The sequence below is a fragment of the Nyctibius grandis genome, chromosome 3 (assembly GCF_013368605.1).
Source record: "Nyctibius grandis isolate bNycGra1 chromosome 3, bNycGra1.pri, whole genome shotgun sequence".
NCBI lineage: Eukaryota > Metazoa > Chordata > Aves > Nyctibiiformes > Nyctibiidae > Nyctibius > Nyctibius grandis.
In genome coordinates, this window is record NC_090660.1 from 90,149,507 (window position 1) to 90,171,922 (window position 22,416).

Genomic DNA, 22,416 nt, shown 5'->3' on the forward strand with positions numbered 1-22,416 from the left:
AATTCATTTTAGAATTAATCTTTTAAAATTCTTTTGATATGAAATTTAGCATGCTGACTTAGAATTTTTTCCTCATGTACCTCTAAATACCTTTACTGAGTAAAAATCTTGTTTTAGTAAATCCTGTGTAATGACATTGGTCCAGATGGAATTGCAAAATCTATCCGTCAGTACACATACCATCCTATCATCTTCATAAGTAATATGATCTAGCAAGTATTGGATGAGAAATGTTGCAACTGAATATATAAATACGTCCACATGTACATATCAGGGAGTTAAGAGACTGTTGTCATGGAGTATTTAGATAACTGACAAATCAAACCAGTTTTAAAGTTTAAAACTGAATTTTACTAAATCCACGTATAAACAGCACACTTTGTGCAGTTAGTTCTTACATATTATTAATTAGCATCATTATTTATACAAAACTGTTAAGTCTTGAAAAAGTATCCTCTCCAGTCATTCTCATGTAATGGTCAGGACATTAGTTTGTAGTTACTGTGCTTATCTTATCTTGCAACTTATTTTACTTAGATGCCTCCTATGTTCAGCTACAAATGTCTTTGCCCCTTTGGTGATCACATTGCTCACACAATTCTCAAAAATGCTTGTGTATTGTGCATCACAACATCACAAAAATGCTTATGTACTACTGGTAATGCTGTTACATTGATTACACGGTTTCAGTGCACTTATATTGGGGTTCAAGTTAAGCAAATATTAATAATGTCCTGATTAATGCACTTTTAATTTATATGTATCATAGATCTCTGCTCTATTTACAGGATTTGGAGGGAAAAAATGAAAAAAAGAAATTCTATCTCTCTCACTGACTTCCCATCTGATGTGAAGTTGGTGATATTGAGTTAAGATGTCCATATTCATTCCCTTTTGATATTTATTTCACCTAGACACTTCAATAGCACGATTCCATTGTATTCTGATATTCCATTTTCAACATGCTACAAATAAATAGTGATGGATTCTAACATATAATAGCAGGATATTGTAAAGCCTGATTTTAATTACCTTTATCAGGAGAGCACTTTGACAACAACAATATGTATTCAGCTTTTTGAATACCTTGAAAAGGTTTTAAACTTAATAAGAAAGAGGATACTTCACAAGGTTTTATAAAACAGAATTGTTTATTGCCTTGTGTTTTGAAACATCGTATCCTTTCAATAGGACGAGTACTTTATATCTGCAAGTCAAACTAAAAGCAATGTGAGCTGGAGACCTGGTGTACTGTGTTCATCTGACATGGAGTTAATTTTCCTTATAGCAGCCCCTATGGCATCTGTTTTAGATTTGTGAACAAATGAGTGTGGATAACACACCAATGTTTTAGCTACCACTGAACAGTGCTTACACAGCATCAAGGCCTCTTTCTCTGTTTCTCACTGCCCCTGCCTCCCCCAGCAATTAGGCTGGGGGTGGACAAGAGGCTGGGAGAAGACACAGCTGGGGCAGCTGACCTCAGCTGACCAAAGAGCTATTCCACACCACATAATGTCATGCCAACCAATAAAACTGTGGGGAGAGGGCAGAGTTTTTTCAAAGTAGCCATTGCTCAAGGACTGACTTGGCACTGGATGGTGAGTTGCATCATTTGGTTTTAGTTTGTTTGTTTCTTCTTTTCTTTTTCCTTCCCTTTCCTCCTGACACCTTCACTTATTAAACTGTCATTTGACCCACAAGCTTTCTCACTTCTGCCCTTCCAATCCTCTCCCCTATCCCGCTGGGGGCGAATGAGCAAGCAACTGGGTGAGGGCTGACCTGCCAGCTGGAGTCAAGCCACCACACATGGTTAGGTCATTGAAAGTTTGGAATCTGATGTTTTTATTGAAGTAATCTATAAAGTTCATTTTTACTTAATAGGTGCAAAATAAAGCCTGAGATGTATATGACCATCAATGCCAGAAGAACATGTATCAGCAGCAGGTGTAGCACTTACCTTGTTTGAGGACGAATAGGGGAATAAAGGATGAATATGGCAATAAAGAGAAGCTTTTTCAGAATTCAGAATTCCTTTCTGTGTTCTCTCAGGAAGGCAGTTTACTGTAAGGCCTGTCACCAGGGTCTTCAGAGTTCTAATTCTGAGATTGATACCTCTCTAGGTACTTGCTCTTCAACTCCGCTCTATTTCAGTCTGAGAAGTGTCTGTAACAACTGTAGTCATACAGTCATATACAGAGTACTGTGACCCTTAGTATCAATAAAAGTATCACAATATCCTTATTTGAAAACAGCATTGGAAAGATGTATGTTATTTTTTATTTACGATTAGCTCAGTTCTGCTATCATTGCTTTTTCCTCAAGGTCATTATTCCATGTTTTGGCATATATTTAAATCCTGGTAACTGAAATTTTGTAATTTTAGTAACTGCTAACAAGCTACTGAAAATAAAATGTAAACACTTGGACCATGATCTAATCACTTTCTAAGGTTGAAGTAGAGTTATAAAATGGACACCAAGCTGGGATTTTATGTTGACTATTACACACACACTGTAATTTTCCAGGAAAAAATCAGTAATAATTTTGGGCACGTATCTTTAATGCTTTGGACTCCTATCATAAACCAGAACGGCTCTGAAGATGCCATTACTACCTGTTGGGTAAATGATGTGTGAAATAAGAAGGATGTATATTGTAGGTCTTAATGGCTCTAAAGGAATGGCTTTTAAAAAGAACCCTTGTGTATAACTTTTTTGGTTATGATGAAGGGACAAAATGCACAAATATAAAGAACGTGTGTGTGTATCCACTGTGCAATTTGTCAGGGGGGGAAAGAATGCCAAAAAAAGGACGTTGCCAGAGCTCAATCTTTTAAGCAGAACAATGGAGGGATAGATGTATTAGGATAAAGCTTTTATCTTACTCTCACTGACATACACTGTGATCACCACTCCAGAGAGGACGTCAGTTAAGCCCAGGGAAGGCAGTGCTTGCTCCAGCCAGTCTCAGTGCTGGTCCTCATGCGCAGCAGCTCAGCTTCAGCATAGAATAGTTCCACTGCAGGCACTTTCCTTCTCTGTGATTTGTATGGCCATGCTCAAATGTTTCCATCAGATCCCTACAGATAAGGGCCTTTGTAGTGGATCAGATAGGTTCACAATGACCCACTCTACACATCTTTCCACCAGTTTCTGGTATTGTTCTCCTGACAGCTGTTATCTGTGGCCAGTGCCAAGGCTTGTTACACTCAATTCTTGTTTACACTATCCTGTTTGCCATGGCTCGCCACAGCTTGCACTGTACTCACCTCTTGATCTAGGTGAGGGCATAATATTCCCATGTCACAGAATCAGAATCACAGAAACAAACTGTGGTTGAGGCTGGAAAGCACCTCTGGGTATAATCTAGTCCAAGTTCCCTGCTCAAAGCAAGGCCACCTGGTGTGGGGTGCTCAGGACCATGTCCTGTTGGGTTTTGAGTATCTGTAAGGATAGATAGACCCCAGAGCCTTCCTGGACAACCTGTTCAAGTGTTCTATCAACCTTATAGTGGAAAAAAAAATTCTTATGTTTATATCATATTTCTTCTACTTCAGCTTGTGACAGATTTTCTCATGTCCTTTCACTTAATACCACTGAGAAGAGCCTGACTCCATCTTCTTTACTCCCCCATCAAGTATTTATGCACATTGATAAGATCCACCTTGAACCTTCTCTACCCCAGGCTGAACAGTCCTGACGCTCTGAGATTCTGCCCATATGTTGGGAACACCAGTCACTTACTTATCTTTGTGGCTCTTTGCTGGACTCTCTCCAGTATGTCCACATCTCTCATACCAGGGGGCCCAGAACTGGACATAGTACTTCAGGAGAGAGGTAACTGGCCTCTAGCTGGACTTTATGCTGCTTCATGCACTTCACCACTCTTTGAGCCCAGCTGTTCAGTCAGTTTTCAATATACCTCACTGAGTCTTTATCTACCCCATACTTTATCAGTTTGTGTATGAGGTTGTTATGGGAGACCTTAAAAGTTTTGCTAAAGTGAAGGTAATACCCGTGGCTCTCCCCTCATCTATCATATCATTAAAATCATTGTAGACGGGTATCTCATTGGCTCAGTATTTCCCCTTACGCTGTTGAATCAAGGCTGACTACTTCCAATCACCTTGTTCTTCATATATTTCAAAATGGTTTCCAGAAGGGTTGGTTCTGTTACCTTCCCAGTGATTGAGGTGAGGTTGAACAGCCTGTAGCTCTTTGAATCCCCCCTCTTGCCCTTCTTGAAGATAGGAGTGACTTATACTTTCTTTGAGTCCTCAGGAACCTCCCTACAGTCACCACAACCTTTCAGTGATAATTGACAGTGGCATCACAGTGACATTAGCCAGCTTGTGGGTGCATCCCACCAGATTCTGTGGACTTATATGTGCCCAGTTTGTTTAAATGTTCCTTAGATTGATCATCCACCACCGAGGTCAATTCTTGCTTACTTCAGACTTTCCCACTGGTCTGGAATTCCTGAAGGCGTGTCTTACTGAGTCAAAAAAGGCATTGAGCACTTTGGCCTTTTACATGGCCTTTGTCACAAAGACCCCCTGCCCCATCAGCAGAAGGCTCACATTTTCCCTAGTACTCCTTTTGCTGCTGATTTACCTGTAGAAGGTATAACACACCTGTGTTTGGAATTTGTCAACAGTGCACTGTATCAAACTTTTGAATTGCTTGTGATCTCTGTGTTGTCCCTCCAGCAGATCTCAGGGAGGTGAAAGTCCATAAGTGGAGCAGGGCCTGCAGATGTGAGGCTTCTTCCAGTTTTTTGAAGAAGGCCTCATCTACTTCTTCTCCCATCATCTCCCCCTGTCATTTCTACTTTAAAGCTGTCCTCACCAGTTTTGCCAGCCTGTTGGCAAAGATACTTTTGCCTCACCTCTTGGATGCCATCTCTTCCAAGCAGTTCTCAGTCCTCAGAGATGGTCCCTTTGTCATAAAAGCTGAATGCCTGTTGTCCACATCTGCTGTATTGACCAACAGGATCTGTTCAGTCCCTCGCGCACACTTTCCCCTTACTGGCAGGACTGAGGAAAATAAACGCCTGAGCCCCCACTCAGCCCTTGACTCACACTCCAGGGTTGTGTAGCCATGCTTGATATTTTCCAGGTCTCCCCTTGCAGTATTAGTGCCCACATGGAAGAGCAGCAGGGGTCTGCAGGCCGGAGAAGCCTCAGCAGTGTCTGGGTTCTGAGCCCCTGACTAGCACCAAACCTTCCTGGGTCAACAGGCTGTCCAGGTAAGTGGTTGAGTCACGATCCCTGGAGGTATTTAAAAGATGAGTAGATGTGGTGCTTAGGGATACTGTTTAGTGGTAGACTTGGTAGTCTTAGATTAGCAGTTTGACTCGATGATCTTAAAGGTCCTTTCCAACCAAAATGATTCTATGATTCTATGATTCCTAGATGACAGGTCAGCAGGTGGAGGCCTCTATCCCTCGCAACAAGGAGTCTCCCACTACTGTCATCTGCCATTTCCACCTGGTTTTGCTGCAGAGCTCAGGCTCAGCTGGCTCAAGTGCTTTGTTGGATACAGGTCCAAGCCCCTCATCTGCTACCAGGGCACTGACATACTCTGTAGCTGCAGAGCTGCAGGAGGAGCAGGAGCTGTCCTCCTGGTGTTGGAAGTCACAAGCTTTCAGCCTTCATCATCATGGAGTCTCGATTTCCTGTAGTACTAAAAAGGTAACAGTAGCAGCAAAGTTAATGAGTTTTCTCTGCATTCATTAGGTGTTTGGACTATTATCTACCATTAAATCACTAATCAGATTAAAAATAATTTCTTGTCTGCGTACACATGTCACCCACAAGAAAATTTTGAGTGTAACAATAAAACCATCGGGTGGTAGGATGAGATATGAGTGGCAGAGGCATTTGGTTACAGGAAGGAGAAATATTCAACTTCTACTTGAAAAAATTCTTTGTACATCCCTCAAGCAGAACGCTGAAACTCTTATTTCTAAATGCTTCTGTGGTGTAAAAATCTTTTCCTTCAAGATCTGATTTTAGTTTTCCAAATTTGAATGTGTCTGTGAACTTTTCAAATGCAAGCAGACTTAATTTAAGTTTGATAAATTTTGGCAAACAAGGTAGCAGAGCTGCCAAAGCAGTCATCATAAATTGGCTGAGAAAATGTCTTCAGAAGAGGTTTAGTATTGTTTCTCTCTTCTGGCAAAGCAGTAATCACAGATTCAGGAGTGCTGAATTTTAAGGTCTCTGCATAATTAAGCAACTACAGAAATCTTGACTCTGAAATCTTGAAAATATTTTGTCATCCTTAGGCATTTTGTGCTGGGATAAAAGGCAGATTCTTTTAGGTACATAACATTACGGGAGTAAAGAGATCACAAATGTGCCATAGAAATTGTGCTTCCTGCTTTGCACAGTGCTTGGTAAGAATACACGCTGTTGTTTAGCTATTTTATAAACCTGAGCATATTGAATTGTATATTTTAGAAAGATATTTTGATGAACATTTGCATTTTTCTTAATTTCATAAAAGTAAATTATTTTAAGCTGCATGCTCCTTGTAATCCAGTTGTCATGAGGCCAGAAGTTTCAAAGGGCTAGACAATGAAAATTATGACACCCTCTTATCCCACTAAGGTCCTATACTGAATGTAATGTAGAAAATTAGTAAGAATTGATTGCATAGTGGCTTACATAAAAAGAGATTCAAGTGTCATTTCACAATTTTTATAGCAAAGATAAAAATGATTGAAGGTGTGTGCATTGCAATCCTTTCTCCATTGGATGGTGTAAAACTTAAAGTCGATGCACTTGTTCTGAGGAAAAAATACAACTTTAAATATCAGGCCAAGAGAGTTGAAAATGAAACAAAAGAAAGTATTCTTTTTTTTTTTCCCCCAATCTTGCTCTAGATGTTCTACTAGATTATGTGCAGGGAAGTTTAAAAAAATAGTAAGTTAGTTGAGACAATACATGTTCCTCTTTTTTTTTTTTTTCAATTTGTTTGGTTATTGTTGTTCTTTCCTATCTCTAAGCTTTCATAGAAATGATAGAAGAACTTATTTTGAGACCCGAGGAAGTTACCAAATACAACTCGCCTCTCAAATCTGACTTTAAAGGCAGATATATTTGCTTAGGGTCTTGTTCAGGTCACTTTTGAAAATCTCCAAGGATGGAAGTTCCACAGCCTCTCCAGGTAACCTGATATCAAAATCAACATCTCAAATAACAATTTTTTTATTCCCGATATCTAAATGGAATATACTAATTTACAATTTGTCACCTTTGTGTCTTGTCTTTTTGCTGTGCACCCTGCACCATCTTTTCCGTAACAACCTTTTAGGTAGTCAAAGTTTGGATGTTTTACCCAAATAAGTCAAAATTATTTAAATCTTTTAAACTATATTTTCTTTACTGTATATTTAAACATATTTTTCTTTCTGAATCTGCTTCCCAAATAGCATAATTCTTATGAATGAGATTTAAAATAAAGAATTTTTTTTAAAATACAATAAACATCCTTTGCAGCAGTATCTCATAGGTATAAACACTTCTTTGAAAACACATTTTTACACTTGAAATCATTATGGATGAAGAGGAAGCATACCTTGTATATAACTAAACCAAGAATTTATTGCTGGTATAATGTAAATCATAATATTTTAATCATTATTGGCATGGATCTAATTGTTTCAGGAAAGGAAAGAATAATAATGCACTTAGAATTGTTATACAATGGCTTGAGTATGCCATGTCAGTGCCCACAATGAAATAAGCTGGCAAATAAACCTTCCAATTTACAAATTTCAGTGTCACAGAGCCAGGTAAGGATTTGATCCCACCTTATAGATTTAGTTGCAGATTAGATAAAGAAATCATACTGTACTTATTGTTCAGGTCTTGACACATCCAAATTTGTCTCATAACTCTTAAGTGTGTTAGGACAGGTAAATTAGAGTGTTGAAAAAGAAGACACGTTTTACTGTCAGTCTCTTAGACTCTTTTCACCAAGATGTACACAGGTATAAATGGAGCTGCCTAAGGTAGCAGTACGGTTGTACTATGTTTCTCCATAGGTCACTACAGAAAAGGACATACTTCCTGTGAACAATTCTCATATTGACTATAGGGAGAGATTTCAGATTTTATTCTTATCTCTAAATCCAAAGGAAGGATACAGTGTTCATAGCTTAAATGTCTCTGTTAGGTAAAGGCATGATCTGGACCCAAGATAGTAAGATTTGTGAAGGTATGTGTCTGTCTTTGGCTAAGTCTGGGGTTCTCAAATGTGTGAGCTGTTGATGCTTTGAGATGCTTTGATGCTTTTTTTTGAGATAAGTTGCGTAAGAACAACTCATAAGATGTAAGAGTTGTCAGGTGACAACTCTTACTTAAGGTTAAAATGTATCCATCATACAGTTTAGTCAGATATTTCTGTATATTATATATTAAGGGTTTTTTGAAAAATGATAAATTTTTCTAACATGTACACGTCAACTTAAGTGCAAATTGATTTTTTAGGCAACAATATAAATTCTGCAAAATCCTAATCAGGTATTGTTAATTAATGAATTTAAAACTGGAAAACTGGTAACATGATGTACCTGATAATAAAAGAGACATCAGTAATTTTTATGATACAAATCAAGAAAAATCAAAACCAAAAGCGTAACAGGATTTAAGACAGGATTTGAAAATAGATCTCCTCCTTCCAACATGACTCTGAAACCCACATCCTTCTCTTCAGCCTGCTCTCATTTCAGAAACATTTAGCAGTTTCTTGGATTGAAACGAACTCCTCAGAAGTCAGACAAGTTTTTTTGTTTTCCACCCTCTGGCATGGCTGTATGCTGCACATTCCTATATTATCTTCACCTGTGTGGTGGGTTGACCTTGACTGGCTGCCAGGTGCCCACAAAGTTGCTCTCTCAGTCCTCCTCCTCAAAAGGACAGCAAGAGAATATACATGGAAAAGCTTGACTGAGTTGAGATAAAGACAAGGAGATCACTTACCAATTACCATCAGGGGCAAAACAGACTCAGCTTGGAGAAGATTAATTTATTGCCAATTAAAAATAGGGTATGATAGGGAGAAACAAAGACAAAATTAAAACACCTTTCCCCCACCCCGCCTTCCTCCCAGGCTCAACTTCACTCCTTCATTCCCGACTCTTCTACCCCCAGAGTGGTGCAGGGGGACAGGGAACAGAGGTTTTGGTCAGTCGATAACACTTCTCTGCCCCTCCTTCCTCTCACACTTTTTCCCTGCTCCAACATGGAGTCCATCCCAGTCCTTCAAGAACTGCTCCAACGTGGGTCCTTCCCACAGGCTGCAGTTCTTCAAGAACTGCTACAGTGTGGGTTCTTTCCACGGGGTACAGTCCTTCAGGAACAGACTGCTCTTGTATGGGCTGTTCTCCATGGGCCACAGTTCCTGTTAGGAGAACCTGCTCCAGCATGGGCTCTCCACAGCTTGCAGCTTCCTTCAGGGCTTATCCACCTTCTGTGGTGTGGGGTCCTCCACAGGCTGCAATGTGGATATCTGTTCCACTGTGGTCCTCCATGGGCTTCAGGGGAACAACCTGCATCACCGTGGTTGTCTTCACTGGCTGCAGGGGAACCTCTGCTCTGGTGCCTGTAGCACCTCCTCCCTCTCCTTCTTTACTGATCTTGGTGTCTGCAGGGTTGATTCTCACATTTTCCTCACTCCTCTCTCTCTCAGCTGCTGCACAGTATTTTTTACCCTTTCTTAAATATGTTATCACAGAGGCACCACCAGCATTGCTGATTGCCTCAGTTTCGGTCAGTGATGGGTCCATCTTGGAGCCATCTGGAACTGTCTCTGTCCAAAGTTGGGGCAGCCCTTGATCTCTTCTCACAGAAGCCACTCCTGCAGTCCCCCTGCTACCAAAACCTTGCCACATAAACCCAATGAAATCTTCATTTCTCCAGGCTTCTTTCTTGGTGGCTCTTTCGCATCCTACCTGCTGCACTCTTCATCTGAGAAGGTCCTTCCAGCTAAGAGCTGTAAGCTGGTCCCAAAGGACTTACAAACTCTTCCTCCCTGCCAGCAATGTCAGATGACACTGGGTGCTGTGGCTAGGATAAGCCACTCAGCCTTCCTCCTAACTGTCCCACCACATCATTTTCACAGAACAGAAACAAACTTGTTTTACACAGTAAATTGCCAACAGATAATTAAAACAAGTACCATTTTAAATACTTACATACTTGTCACATTCTTATTTTATACTTTAGCATAATCCTCTTTTTGATAGAGCAGTGTCTCAGTTACAGGTGCATGAATAATTTCTTTGTGGTTCAGAGGCAAAACTGCAAAACCAGGTGTAAGAATCAGCCATCACTAAACTCATACTTTAATGTAGTTTCTTTACTGAGAAACGAAAAAACAAATAAATAGGAGGAGATCCCTAATAATTTCTAAAATCTCAAATAGTATGTTGTTGATAATCTCTCATGTTTGGCATGCTTGGTTTAAAGACAAGACAAATTTTAAAGACAAAATTACATTTCAAAACCATAATAAAAACCTCGTTCTTTGCAGTTATTAAAAATAATTAGAAAGAAAAACAATTTAATTCCAAGTTGACAAATTGAAATATTTACTTTAAGGTCTTTTTTTTCTTTTCTTTGCCTGAAAAACTAACTAAAAAAAATCCTGTTTTCCTCTGTATCCCATTTTTAATGAATTTACTCTTAAGCCCTCTGCCCTTCAGCAACTCAAGCAGTAAATATCAGGCTTGAGAACTGTGAAATCTGAATTAGTATCTTAGTTTCACACTGCAGAACTGGTAAGCTTTATTGCTTCACAAAACAATTGGAAACAATTGATCAGCAAGAAATCTTTTCTTTTTAATTTCTTCTGTTGTGCTCACAGAAGGAAGGCCTGTCCAAATATTTTCACTTAAATTGCCTTGTTTTGTTTGTAAGCAATGAAAGCACCAATCCCTTCCCAATGTTTATTTTTATGTGAGAAGAAGATGTATTTCATTCTTTTGCTGGAAGACAGCAGTAAACGAACAGTTGGCTGATGTACAGACTGATGGGTTATCTTACTTTGTTAAACATGCTTGTGGGTTAATCCATCAAATTTCAAGTCTTAGTATAGAAAAAAAGAAAATTTAAAAAAATGAACCACCTATGTATATTTTTAACCAAACAGCTTCTGATGTTTTCCAAATATATAGGTAAGAATTCAGCAGACTGCACACTTTTTTTTTTTTTTTGTAAAAAACCCCAAACTATTGGCTTTGTCTGCCAAGATTTTTCCAATGTTAATATATTTCCTTCCTTCCTTTCCTTCTTTATAGATAAGATAATAAATGAGATCACTGTGCGGCGTTTACTAGAAAACAGTTACTTTTCCTACCGGTAGCACTTCAGAAGATCCCAACTCAACTAAATCATACCCACAACGTGACAACCGCTCCCCTTGCTCCTACCACACCTCACCGTCAGCCCTGCCAGCAAGGCGAGGTGGTAGAAGGTGTGTGAGGTGACAGCGCCTACTGGTTTCCTTTTTCCCTCATCCTAGTCTCCCACTCTTATCCTTTGTTCTGGCATGGGTTCCTCCAGGAGCTGCACTCCCTTTGGGATCTCCCTTCTGTACAGTCTTCAGTGTGTCCCATGCCACCTCTTGCCCTCTCCAGTGGCTCCGCTGTGACTCCCGTTTTGTCATGCGGTGGGTCAGCACTGTTCACTGCAGAGCCGGCCGGAACTGGCTGTGACTAACACAGGGCAGTTCACAGCCTCCTCCCACACAGGTCACCCCTGCAGCTCCCCTGCCAAGTTTGCCCAGTACAGGGCTCCAGGTAGGCACAAGCTGTGTGGGTGTTGGTAGTGTTTTCCCCATGGCATAGCTCATTTTTGTGGTTCTATCTGAAAAGAGGCCGGTTAGGAGGCAATTTATTCCATTCAATTTCTGCTAGAGCGCCATTTAGTCTCCCAGGCTTACTCACCTTTTTAGATACAGGTGCTTTTATTTGTTTGGTTTTTTTTGTTTTTTTTTTTTCTGGCTATCAAATCTGTATAAATTTTACAGATATACTGACCATACAAGTGCAAAGTGAAAGATTTGATGATGTGAATCATGTCAATTTATAATCATCCTTGGGTTTATCTGGAATTTAAAATCTGTGAGTTTTACAAATCGCAACACAAAGTCGTAGAAAATAAGACTTCCATATGTCCTCAAGAAATGTTTTATGTCCGTCTGCCCAAAAGCAGGATGAATTTTATGTAAGTCATTAATGACAAATCTTCTGCAAAGTTATCCTTAAAGATTTTCAGTTGATGGATGATTTTCAATAATTTCATTTAAATTTCTGAAAGCTATAAGGTTATTCTGTGGATAAATTATGAGGGAAGGCTGACATTTTTTAGTATTGCAGGTCTGTAGAAAAAGCCAACATATAAAAGTTTCTCAGAAATTATATATGTATATATCTTTCATTATGTTCAAACTTTTTAAAATGTATCAGAATATTAAATGAAAATAAATGTAATATGCATTATACTACCTATGCTGTTCTCTGCACTTTAAAGATACATTCATTTATTCTCTGACTCTGAGCATTAGATTATTGAGGCTAAGTTAAGCTAGTTGGATAACTAGTTTTTATTTAGTGGGGCAAGAGCACCATTGCCAAGAGGCTTGCTAACCTAGTGAGGAGGTCTTTAAACTAGGTTTATTGGGGTTGGTGACCAAAGCTTGCAGGTTTATCAAGGAACAGATGATAAGGGGAAGCACACATGGGGCAGGGCGATGAAGGATTCGCTTGCACTCTTTTTGAGGAAGTGGGCTGACCAGAGACACATCTCAACTGCCTGTACACAAACACATGCAACATGGGAAACATAGGAACTGTAAATTCATATTAAATTACAGAGCAATGACATTATTAAAATCACAGAGCCATAGCAAAACAGCTGGCACCACTGAAGTCCTGCAATAGATGTATACAGAATCTCTAAGAACGGTGGGTAGGGAACAAAAGGAATAAGTGTTGTACTTTGTGCAAAGGAGGGAGCAGAGGGAACTCTGCTAGAAAATGGAATTGCCTATGGAGCTTCTTAAAGATATTTTTGTGACCATGTAATCTATTGCTGTATTCATTTGCAAATTTCATAATCAGATCATTATACTACAGACTTTAAAACTGAGCTTAACTTTTTAAGGGGCTTTCCACTTCAACCTATATAGCTTCCTTTCTGCTGCTTGTCTGTAGTACAGTCGATGAAGAAACTTAATAAGAAACACATTCTAAGTTGTTTTTATGAAAGCAGTATAGGATGTGCAGAAAATTGCAAAGATGGAGTGTTTATAAGAGCATTGTATTAAACACTGGCCAAGAGTGACATTGAAAATTTGTGAAAGTTGCTGATGGATAAACCAGCAAATTCAGACTTGTGGAAAATTAAGTTCAAAATGTGTTATGAAACTGCTTCTCAATGCTGTGCTCTGTAAAAACAGTCTGAGTGTATAAACATATAGATCTATAAAGGGGAACATACTAAGCATAAAGTGTTTGTGTAGTAATAATATTCAAGTCAATACAATTCTAAGATTCATCACAAAAAATGAGTAAATATTTCTATATGATTGTTATAGACATATTTTAAAATATTCATAATGAATGCCTATTGAAAACATAAAAAACCCTCCCTAAACAGTGATCAATGGGGCTGCTATCTAGGTGAGATTTTTCATTTATTTATTTTTTATTTAGAGCTAACCTCTGACAAACCTTCAGGAGTAACAAAAAGAGACAAGGTCCTTGGGAAAGAAACTACCTTCTGATTCAGAAATGTTTGTATAACTTAAGTTGTAGCTACAGTAGTGTGCTGCCTTTTTAATAGACAGTTATGTTTGCTTTCTCATGCCAAGTTACTGCCTGGAGAAAATAACCTCATTTTCTTTACCCTTTGATTTAAATATGAAGATAATGGATTAAAAATCTTATTTAGAAAACACTGGTAGAATTTCATACCAAATCTTTTTTTTCTGTCAGAATTGAGATTACAGCTAAAGGACTGTGGTTTTGGAAAAATATCAAAAAAATATTATCTGCATAATTAATTTCTATTTCCATTCTACTTTATTGCATCAAATAATCATGAGCCATTTCAGAAGGACATAAAAAGCAATACCTTTCATTCAGAAACATCTGAAAATACTTAGAATTATGCTTCATTTTCCACATAACTATTTTATGCATGAAAGTGGTTAATTTATTTTTAATGTATGATAAATATGGAGTGATAGAGAATGACATTTTTTCAGGGTCCCCGTCAGAAATCTTGAGTAAGATACTGATATTTAAGGTTGTAGTTGAGCCTCAAATAGAATTCAGTAGATGGCTAGATCTTGTGTAGACACATGCATACGTGCATGTGTTTGCTGTGCAGAAACAGGTAAAGTAGTTTTTCACCACACTAATGGAATCAGTAGTTAGTGTAATGTGTTTGTCTATATTAAATTCTTTCAAAGAGCACTGGAGTTTCTCAAAGAATTGATTGCTTTCTAATGTAAAGATCTTTTGTGATCTTCAAATGAAAGGTAGTTATTAATGTGTATATTTAAGAGCAATAATTAATATGAATATAAAATGCTTAGAAGGGGGTGACAGAGTGCTGATTCCTTTAGATTGCTCAGGTATTTTGCTTGAAATAAGATTAAAATTTGAAAGGGATGACAAAAGTATGTCTGGGGTTGTACCTGAACTACACTCTGAAGAGTATGCCATGAATTTCGTAGAGACTGTGTAGCTAAGATCAAGGTATAGAGGGATTACTGCAGGTCCTTTCAGCTTTTCTTGCTCAGAGCTTTTATTGGCTATTGCAAAGATCATTGTTTAAACTTGGGAATTTGTTATACTCTTTTTTTTCTTGCATTATTTTTTAAGAACAGATAACAGATGTCTGTTACTCTTGTGATGTGTTATGCACTTAAGTTTAACTGTTCCATACACTATAAATATCTTGATAGATAAGATGACATGATACATTTTGTGCAAGATTAAAGCTTGATCTACCGTGCAATCTGATTGAATTCTCATTGAAATCCATGAATTTGCATGGTCTATAAATCGCTGATAACATTGCCTGTCTTTGATCATCTATCTTCTTGAAAATTACAGTTCAATACTTATGTAATATTATTGTGAATATCACTGCAACCTACAAGAATAAACAGAAAATTAAATTTAAATAAGACTAACTAGAGAAATATATTTTCAAAATTTATTATGAAAAAGGAACAGTGAACAGCAAACCAGGAAGCTGGTTAGAAAAGAAAATATAAAATATGATGAAATTAATTTTCACCAGAATTTATTTAAATGTGTGCTTATTTCATATTAACTTTTTTATGAGCATTTATCATAATTAAAAAAAAAAAAGCTCCATGTATCTATGTATATAAATAAAAACCAGTCAATGCCCACAAAAAGCAAAGAAAAACCCAAACCCTCAAAACCTTTGTACTCTCATAATCTTCATTCACATCATAATATCAGTGATTCTCCCTCTACATAAGATCCCATATGCGTATTCAAATACAGATCTTCATTGAAATTCATACTACCTTGAAAAGCTTTTCTAAGCCAAGTCCACACTTGCATATCACTTTGAAAAATCTTCCCTTTTCAGCATACGGTTATGTTTAGAAAAATGACATCTTGGCAGTAAGCGTATTTTTTTGCATTTATAGCTTCATATCATGTTTGCAGGTTTGTAGGTTAGATAAATTTCCCAGTAAGTGACAAAATAAATTGAATTTTAAATCTGAAGGAGGAATTTTTAAAAGGAGATTTTTTTAAAAAATGTCATCAATGTTATATATGTATTTGTAATTGCATAAAGTCTTAACAGAAGTAATGTCTTCTCACCATTTCTGTGATTTTTTTTCTCCCTATTTGGTAACTAAAAATTAAAAGAACAGGGACAGACACACAATTCTTTCAAGGCATTTAGGTGCTTAACTGCTGTTTAGGTATTACATTGTGATTGCAGTGATTGTAGTGTTAGGCACCCAAGTATCTTTGAGGACTCCTACCTCAGTGGTTTGACAGAGATAATTCAGAAAGTTGTGGAAAGGCAGTGAAAGAGAAATTCTCAGGAGTCTGTACAGAAATCACTACAAAGATTATCTTTCCTTTCTTTCTTCCCTGTTCACATATCATTATTGAACTTGTTGCACATTGATGAAGATGGGCCACTGTTAGTCTTCATAACTGTTCTCTTACCAGTTATTCTTTTGTTTGTGATGTTTCATAGCTGACATCTAAGCAATTATGCTGTTTCAATGTGATAGAAGTACAGGTGCTAAAAGCAGATTGCACAGAAACAATTATTACATTTTCTTTTATTTGTCAGGATCTTATGCACTATGAAGTCAGTGGTGGAACTGCTGTCAACTTCAGTGTTTGCCAATTTACTTGAAGATCAATTCTTTTTTCCAGTGGCTTCACAACTCAAGGCACCAAACATTTTCACAGGGATTAATATTTGTTAGCCTTCTCCCAGATGTGAGATTTTACCTATGAGGATCTGACTGCAAGACTGGAACCAATAAATCACAAGCAAATGATATTGTAGGTGGAGGAATATAGGAACACAGCACAGTAATTCTGTTATTTATTAAGCTAATGCTTGCATTACAGAGGCTAAGATGATATCTGGTGTGCTCATGGTTATATTTACAACACTTAAATGTAGTTAGTATTAATTCTGTTTGTAGCAAATTTGCTACATGAATCAGAACAAAATACATGATGATTTGTCTGGGCCATTTTGCTGATGGTAGCAAAATTATATTTTGGCAACAATCTCTAAACAGATGTAGCTCAGAAATAGCTCACATGCTCATTGACACAGCTTGTTTTTTTAAACACAGTCACTCTATTCTTTTAAGTAATGGTATAGCAACATTTTTAGTGAACAGTTTTTCATATTACTAGGAACTAAGATAGTTTCTCTATAATTAATTTGTGAAAAGCAAAAAAAAAAAAAAGTTCTGTAGTACAGTATTTTTCAAAAGCACTTCTATTTTTGAGTCTGAAAGCTATTCCAAAGTCTTTAGTCTTTCATGATACTCCTAGTTCTCATCTTTTAACTTGTTACATGAGTTGAAAAGCTATTTCACGTTACTATTTGTTTTTCCAGTTTGCGTAAGCTTCAGTAATTTAGCTATTAAAATTTACCTATAAGAACTTTTTCAAATCAGTATTTGATAAAATGTCTTTCAATCAACATTTAAAAATCAATATAAATAGATCCTTCAAAATCATTGAACCAGCATGTTACTGATTGTTTTTATGGGCATTTTACTTCTGTGAACTAACAATTAAAAATTATTCTCCTGATTGTCTGTATTGCGTGAAAACAAAACTTATTTTTTTTTATTATTATTTTCACAGTAAAGGACCTGAACCTGTGATGTGATTAAGTTCTTCAGTTTTATTGTATTTAGTGGATGATAAATGAACAGGCTAATTAGTAAGATTAAACCCAAGATATGTTTTTTACTTCAGTTTTTCTATCTGCTCGTATTTAGCTAAATTTTTAAGAGCCAAAACCTGGTATTTTAAACTCCTAAACTACTGTAATAAACAGGTTTCTTGCAGTCATTATTTTTTTTCCTTTAAAAGGGAGTCATTATGTGTGTCAGAATTCTTTAAGGCTTTTGTTCTGTGATGCTATACTCCTTAAAACTTTTTTATCCTTGTCATTAATTTTTCAGCAATATTGACTTTTTTTCAGGTTCTAGGGCAAGTTTTATTCATGTTAGCACTGTAATTAAGCAGAAACAAGAATTGCTTTTCAGGTATGCTTCAAACATTTGGATAATAAACTGAATAAGTAATGCTTATTCATCTAGTTTTTTCATCTAGTAATATGGTATTTCTGTTATTTGAAAGGTATTTCCATTTCTGAAAGTAATAGTACTACATTCACAATCAATTTTATTAGCTTACAGAAAAAATTTTGACATAAGAGCCTCAAAACAATTTTTGAGCTATAAGGCATATATGCACCATTAAGACAGAAGATACACAACAAGAGTCATGTTCCCGTACCTTACCAAAGGAAGCCTGTGAATCGCTATTTGACAATTGTTTTCTCATAGAGTTAGTTCTGTTGGTGTTACAGCTGATTTTGTAACTCTCCAATAATTACCTAGTTTATTCAGCAGAAGATTGTATGTTGGAAAATAGGGCATTGTTGTGTCAGAGTCAAATACTCTCTAATCAGGTTCTTTTAGATATGCCACATATGGAGGATGTAATGTTTAATATCAAATTTACTTATTTAAAGATAGTTGATCTTACACAGGATCTCTAATTTAGCAGAGTGATACAAAATATATTTCATAACACCACAAACATAGATTACACTTAGCAAAATATATACCAATTGCAATGTACAGCTTTATCACAATACCAATGTGGTTCCTGTTACAGGTATCTATAATATGCTCACCATCACAACACGGGGCATCCCCACGCACTGGGAGGAATACATGGGTTGAAACCAGCTCAAACCCATTGCTCTCTTTGAAGTTCTTTTGTTAGTTGTCTAGCTTTTAAACTCTGTGTTGGGCTGAGACAAATATTGACTCCTCCCATGCTGGTCTGGCTAACTCAGGGAGACATTCACACTCTTAATGAACTCAGGGAGAAACATTTCCACCACCAGTTAATCCACTCAGCTGTTAATAGCTGTTTATCCAAAACAAAGGCCACCCTCTGGTCCTCTTCCTGTTAAGATAAAAATCATATTCTTTGCAACAGCTGTGCTAAGTCACACCCTGCATTATTCCCTGGACTTTATGGGCACATCACCCTTACCCACCTCCTCTGAGCCTTCTTCCATTGTAGGAGTTTATTGGTGTATTCACAACCAATAAATATATGGTTGTGATAATTGATCAAATAGTTTTACAATTATTCACATATCATGAAAAATTTGTTCCTATGGTTGTATTTGAAATAATTGATCTATTAAAACTCACACCTATTAAAATTACTCTAATGTAAACATCTTGATTGTGAAAGTGTCTTACATCTGGCATTTGGGAAATCACCCATAATGGCTTTGGTTTGAAAACTGGTCAGGTGTTTGAAAATTGGAAAAAGATTACTATTGGGAGACAAACTTAAACATCACTGGAAGTTCCCTAAAATAAAATATGATAATACAATTAGTGTAAGATGGGTAGGATTCTCATGCTTCTTTTCTCAGTATAATGTGATTGCTTCACATCATGTGTCAAACTGCATATAAGAGTTAAACAACTTGTTTTATAAAAACATTTTTGTTTAAAGCAAAAGAGGAAATAATGAAATTCATGCATGATATTGTAAAGTGTGCAAAACAATGCTAATCAAGATAATATATGGTAGATTGTAGAAATATGTGCTGGCACAAGTATAATAATTTTTAAATAATTGAAATCTGAAGCAATTACTTGTTAACACCTTAACTTTGTAGCTGCATTCCAAGTCTAACATGCTAAAAAACCTTAAACAATTGTTCACCTAAAAGGTAATATACTTCTGTTCTCAACAAGAAGGTACACATTTCTAAGGGGTGATTTTAATGACATTTATAATTTTTTTTTTAACAGCTGAGGATGCCTGTGGAGGAACTATGAGAGGATCCAGTGGTATCATCTCGAGCCCCAACTTTCCTAATGAATATCATAATAATGCAGATTGTACATGGACAATTGTGGCAGAGCCTGGGGATACTATCTCGCTCATATTTACAGATTTCCAAATGGAAGAAAAATATGATTATTTGGAAGTAGAAGGTTCTGAACCACCTACAATATGGTAAGTCAAGTATTGCAATTTTAATGTGGTAAAAAAAAAAAGATTATGAAATGTGGAAGGATAACTTTTGTTACTTTTCCTTTTGTCACTTTTCCTTTTGTCAGTAGATAGTCTTGCTAAAAACAAAAACAAAGCAGTAATGGCTGTTACTATGGTATAAATGTTGATATTCTAATTGCAGCTGTAAAATAATTTCCAAATATATGCCAAAGATGAAACATCGAGATGAAAGACACTGTAGGCTCATTCACCGCATTGTCTGTATGTCTAACCATTTTAACCATTATTGTATTAAAAATGTATATATTTAGAAACAGAATGGAATGGACTGTTGTACTGGTAAGGATTGGTGCAGCCTTCAGGGAGTTTCATAATGTTAGAAAGAATGGTATGGAATCCTTTCAGCACAGAGCTGAGGAAAGTAGCATTGGTCACACCTGTTTGTCACAGATTCTCTCTGGAAGAGTCTCTGTACAGAGAACCATGTACATGGTCTCACTATATAATGTGCTGGGAGCATGTCTGGTGTTATACTCACCTACAAATTTCCATTCTGATCAGTGAGATACAACACCCTGAGCTGAGTAGCCACAGCACTTTTTGGTTTGGGTTTTATTCCAAATATACTACCTTTAGAGAGGATTTCTGTTTGTTTGTTTATTTGTTTGTCGACTTAGGAGTAGTAACAATATTTTTGCTAGGCTGGCTTCTGCAATTCTTTATCTCAGCGTAGAGATTGTTTAAAACAAGTAGAAGAAATAAAATAATAAACAAGTTCTTTCAAGATCAGGTTCAGTGAGGTAGAAAAAAATGGTACATTCTGTGGTTTTCTGGCCTGGTAGTTTTATGGTAATATAGCATCACACCACTCAAGAAATGTGTGAATATGACAAATCCTTGTGTTTTTTATACTGGTTTAAATATACTACTGGTTCACAAAAAAGAAGATGTCTATAAAACCATAAATGACAATGATATTCTCCAGTAAAATTTTAATCTCTTAACTGGTTCATAAAACATTACGAGGGTTCTGTACAGCAGACAGAGACAGTTGAACAACAGGTGATACAAAGGGTGGTTGGTTAGCCACATTAAAATCAGTAGAGTCTTGTTTTCTTATTATCAATACAAAAAAACACCAAACATCGCATAGACAAAATAAACTAAATTATCTTTAATTTTATAATAAGAAAATATCCCAAATTAGATAATTACATTGTCTTGAAAACATCAGTCTCAGTTTCTAAAAGTGATTCTTATAAGTAATATTGCTTACTACTTCAGGGTGTAGTAGAAACCTATACACTGTCTCAGCTTTAGCAAATAGTATTTAATAATTTGAGTTAATTCATAGTGCCACCTACATAGTTAATTACCTGTATTAGAATATTACTTTAATGCCATTGAGTTTTTCAAGCTCTTAAACTTAAATCTTTTGAACTAGCTGTCAGCTAAAATAATTTTTAAATAATAACTTATAATAATTATTAATGAGGTAACACCAGTGACATACAGACAATACGAATCACTTGAACAGCTAAATGTTCTTTCTGTTAATCTAGAATGCTTTTTATGTGTTCAGTCATGAGCTTCAAACAATGATTTATTTTTTTTTCTGCAAATGGCTTTGGCTATATTTAAATGATACAATAAGTTTATACATGGAAATTCTCATATTATCTGTTTAGAAAACATAAAAAAATACAATACTAATTTAATAATTGCTCACATAGAGAAGCAGATTGAGAGCATATTATTTTTTTAGCTTGTCATTTTTATTCCCTAGATTAGACTGATGTATTCAATTATGCAAAAGTATCCCCCTCATACGCTAGGAAAAATAGATTTGGAAAGCTTAATTAATAAAAATTTGTTAATTAGATTTACAGTGATAATACTTTATAACCTCTTAGACTATACCTTGAGGTTTAGTTCAAGATGTCTTAGTTTATAAAGTCTACAGAGAAGTATACTTCTAAAACTAAAACCAGGTTCTTGATCTTTCATTCTGGAAAATAAGTAGTATATAATTTCTAAAATTACTAAAAACGTGTCTTTTGATCTGGATAGTAAGTAGTATTATAAAATAATTTCTCAGACATGTTGTCACTTTACATGACTATCACACCTATTGATTTAAAAAACCCTCAAACTTTTCTTCTGCACATGTGTAACAAAATATCCCTACTTTTTGGTTCTAAGTAAAATAATGAGCTAGACTATACATCAAGTAAATAGTCCGGGGTTATCCATGAGACAAGAACTGGAAATCTTCATGAAGTGCTAACTTTCCGTAGTCTTCCAGTCTGTCATTATACTATTTCAGTTATGCTAAGTCTTTTCTTTAAGAAAATCTGGATAGACCATTTTCCTTTAAGTAGTGGGAAAAAATTGCGTAGATGCCCTTCAGGACTTTTGTTGTCTGGTGTCAAGGGCTAATTCTGGTGTTTGGTAACTTGAATTGAATGAAGGTGTGTTTTTCGTTCTGGAAGTGAAGCTGAGAGAAAATGATTGGTTTGAAGAAACTATTTTCCCCATTTTTTCTCAACAAAACAAAAAACTGAAAATAAATGAGATCTA

General features: G+C 36.3%; 1 protein-coding gene across 3 annotated transcripts in view; it reads left to right on the forward strand.

Moving 5' to 3' along the window:
- CSMD3 (CUB and Sushi multiple domains 3) overlaps positions 1-22,416 on the forward strand; it is a 790,297-nt gene that overhangs the window by 199,724 nt on the left and 568,157 nt on the right. For all 3 annotated transcript variants that reach the window (XM_068397267.1, XM_068397268.1, XM_068397269.1), the window contains exon 5: positions 19,629-19,836. In XM_068397267.1, the coding sequence (XP_068253368.1) occupies positions 19,629-19,836 (208 nt within the window). The remainder of the gene's footprint in view (positions 1-19,628; positions 19,837-22,416) is intronic.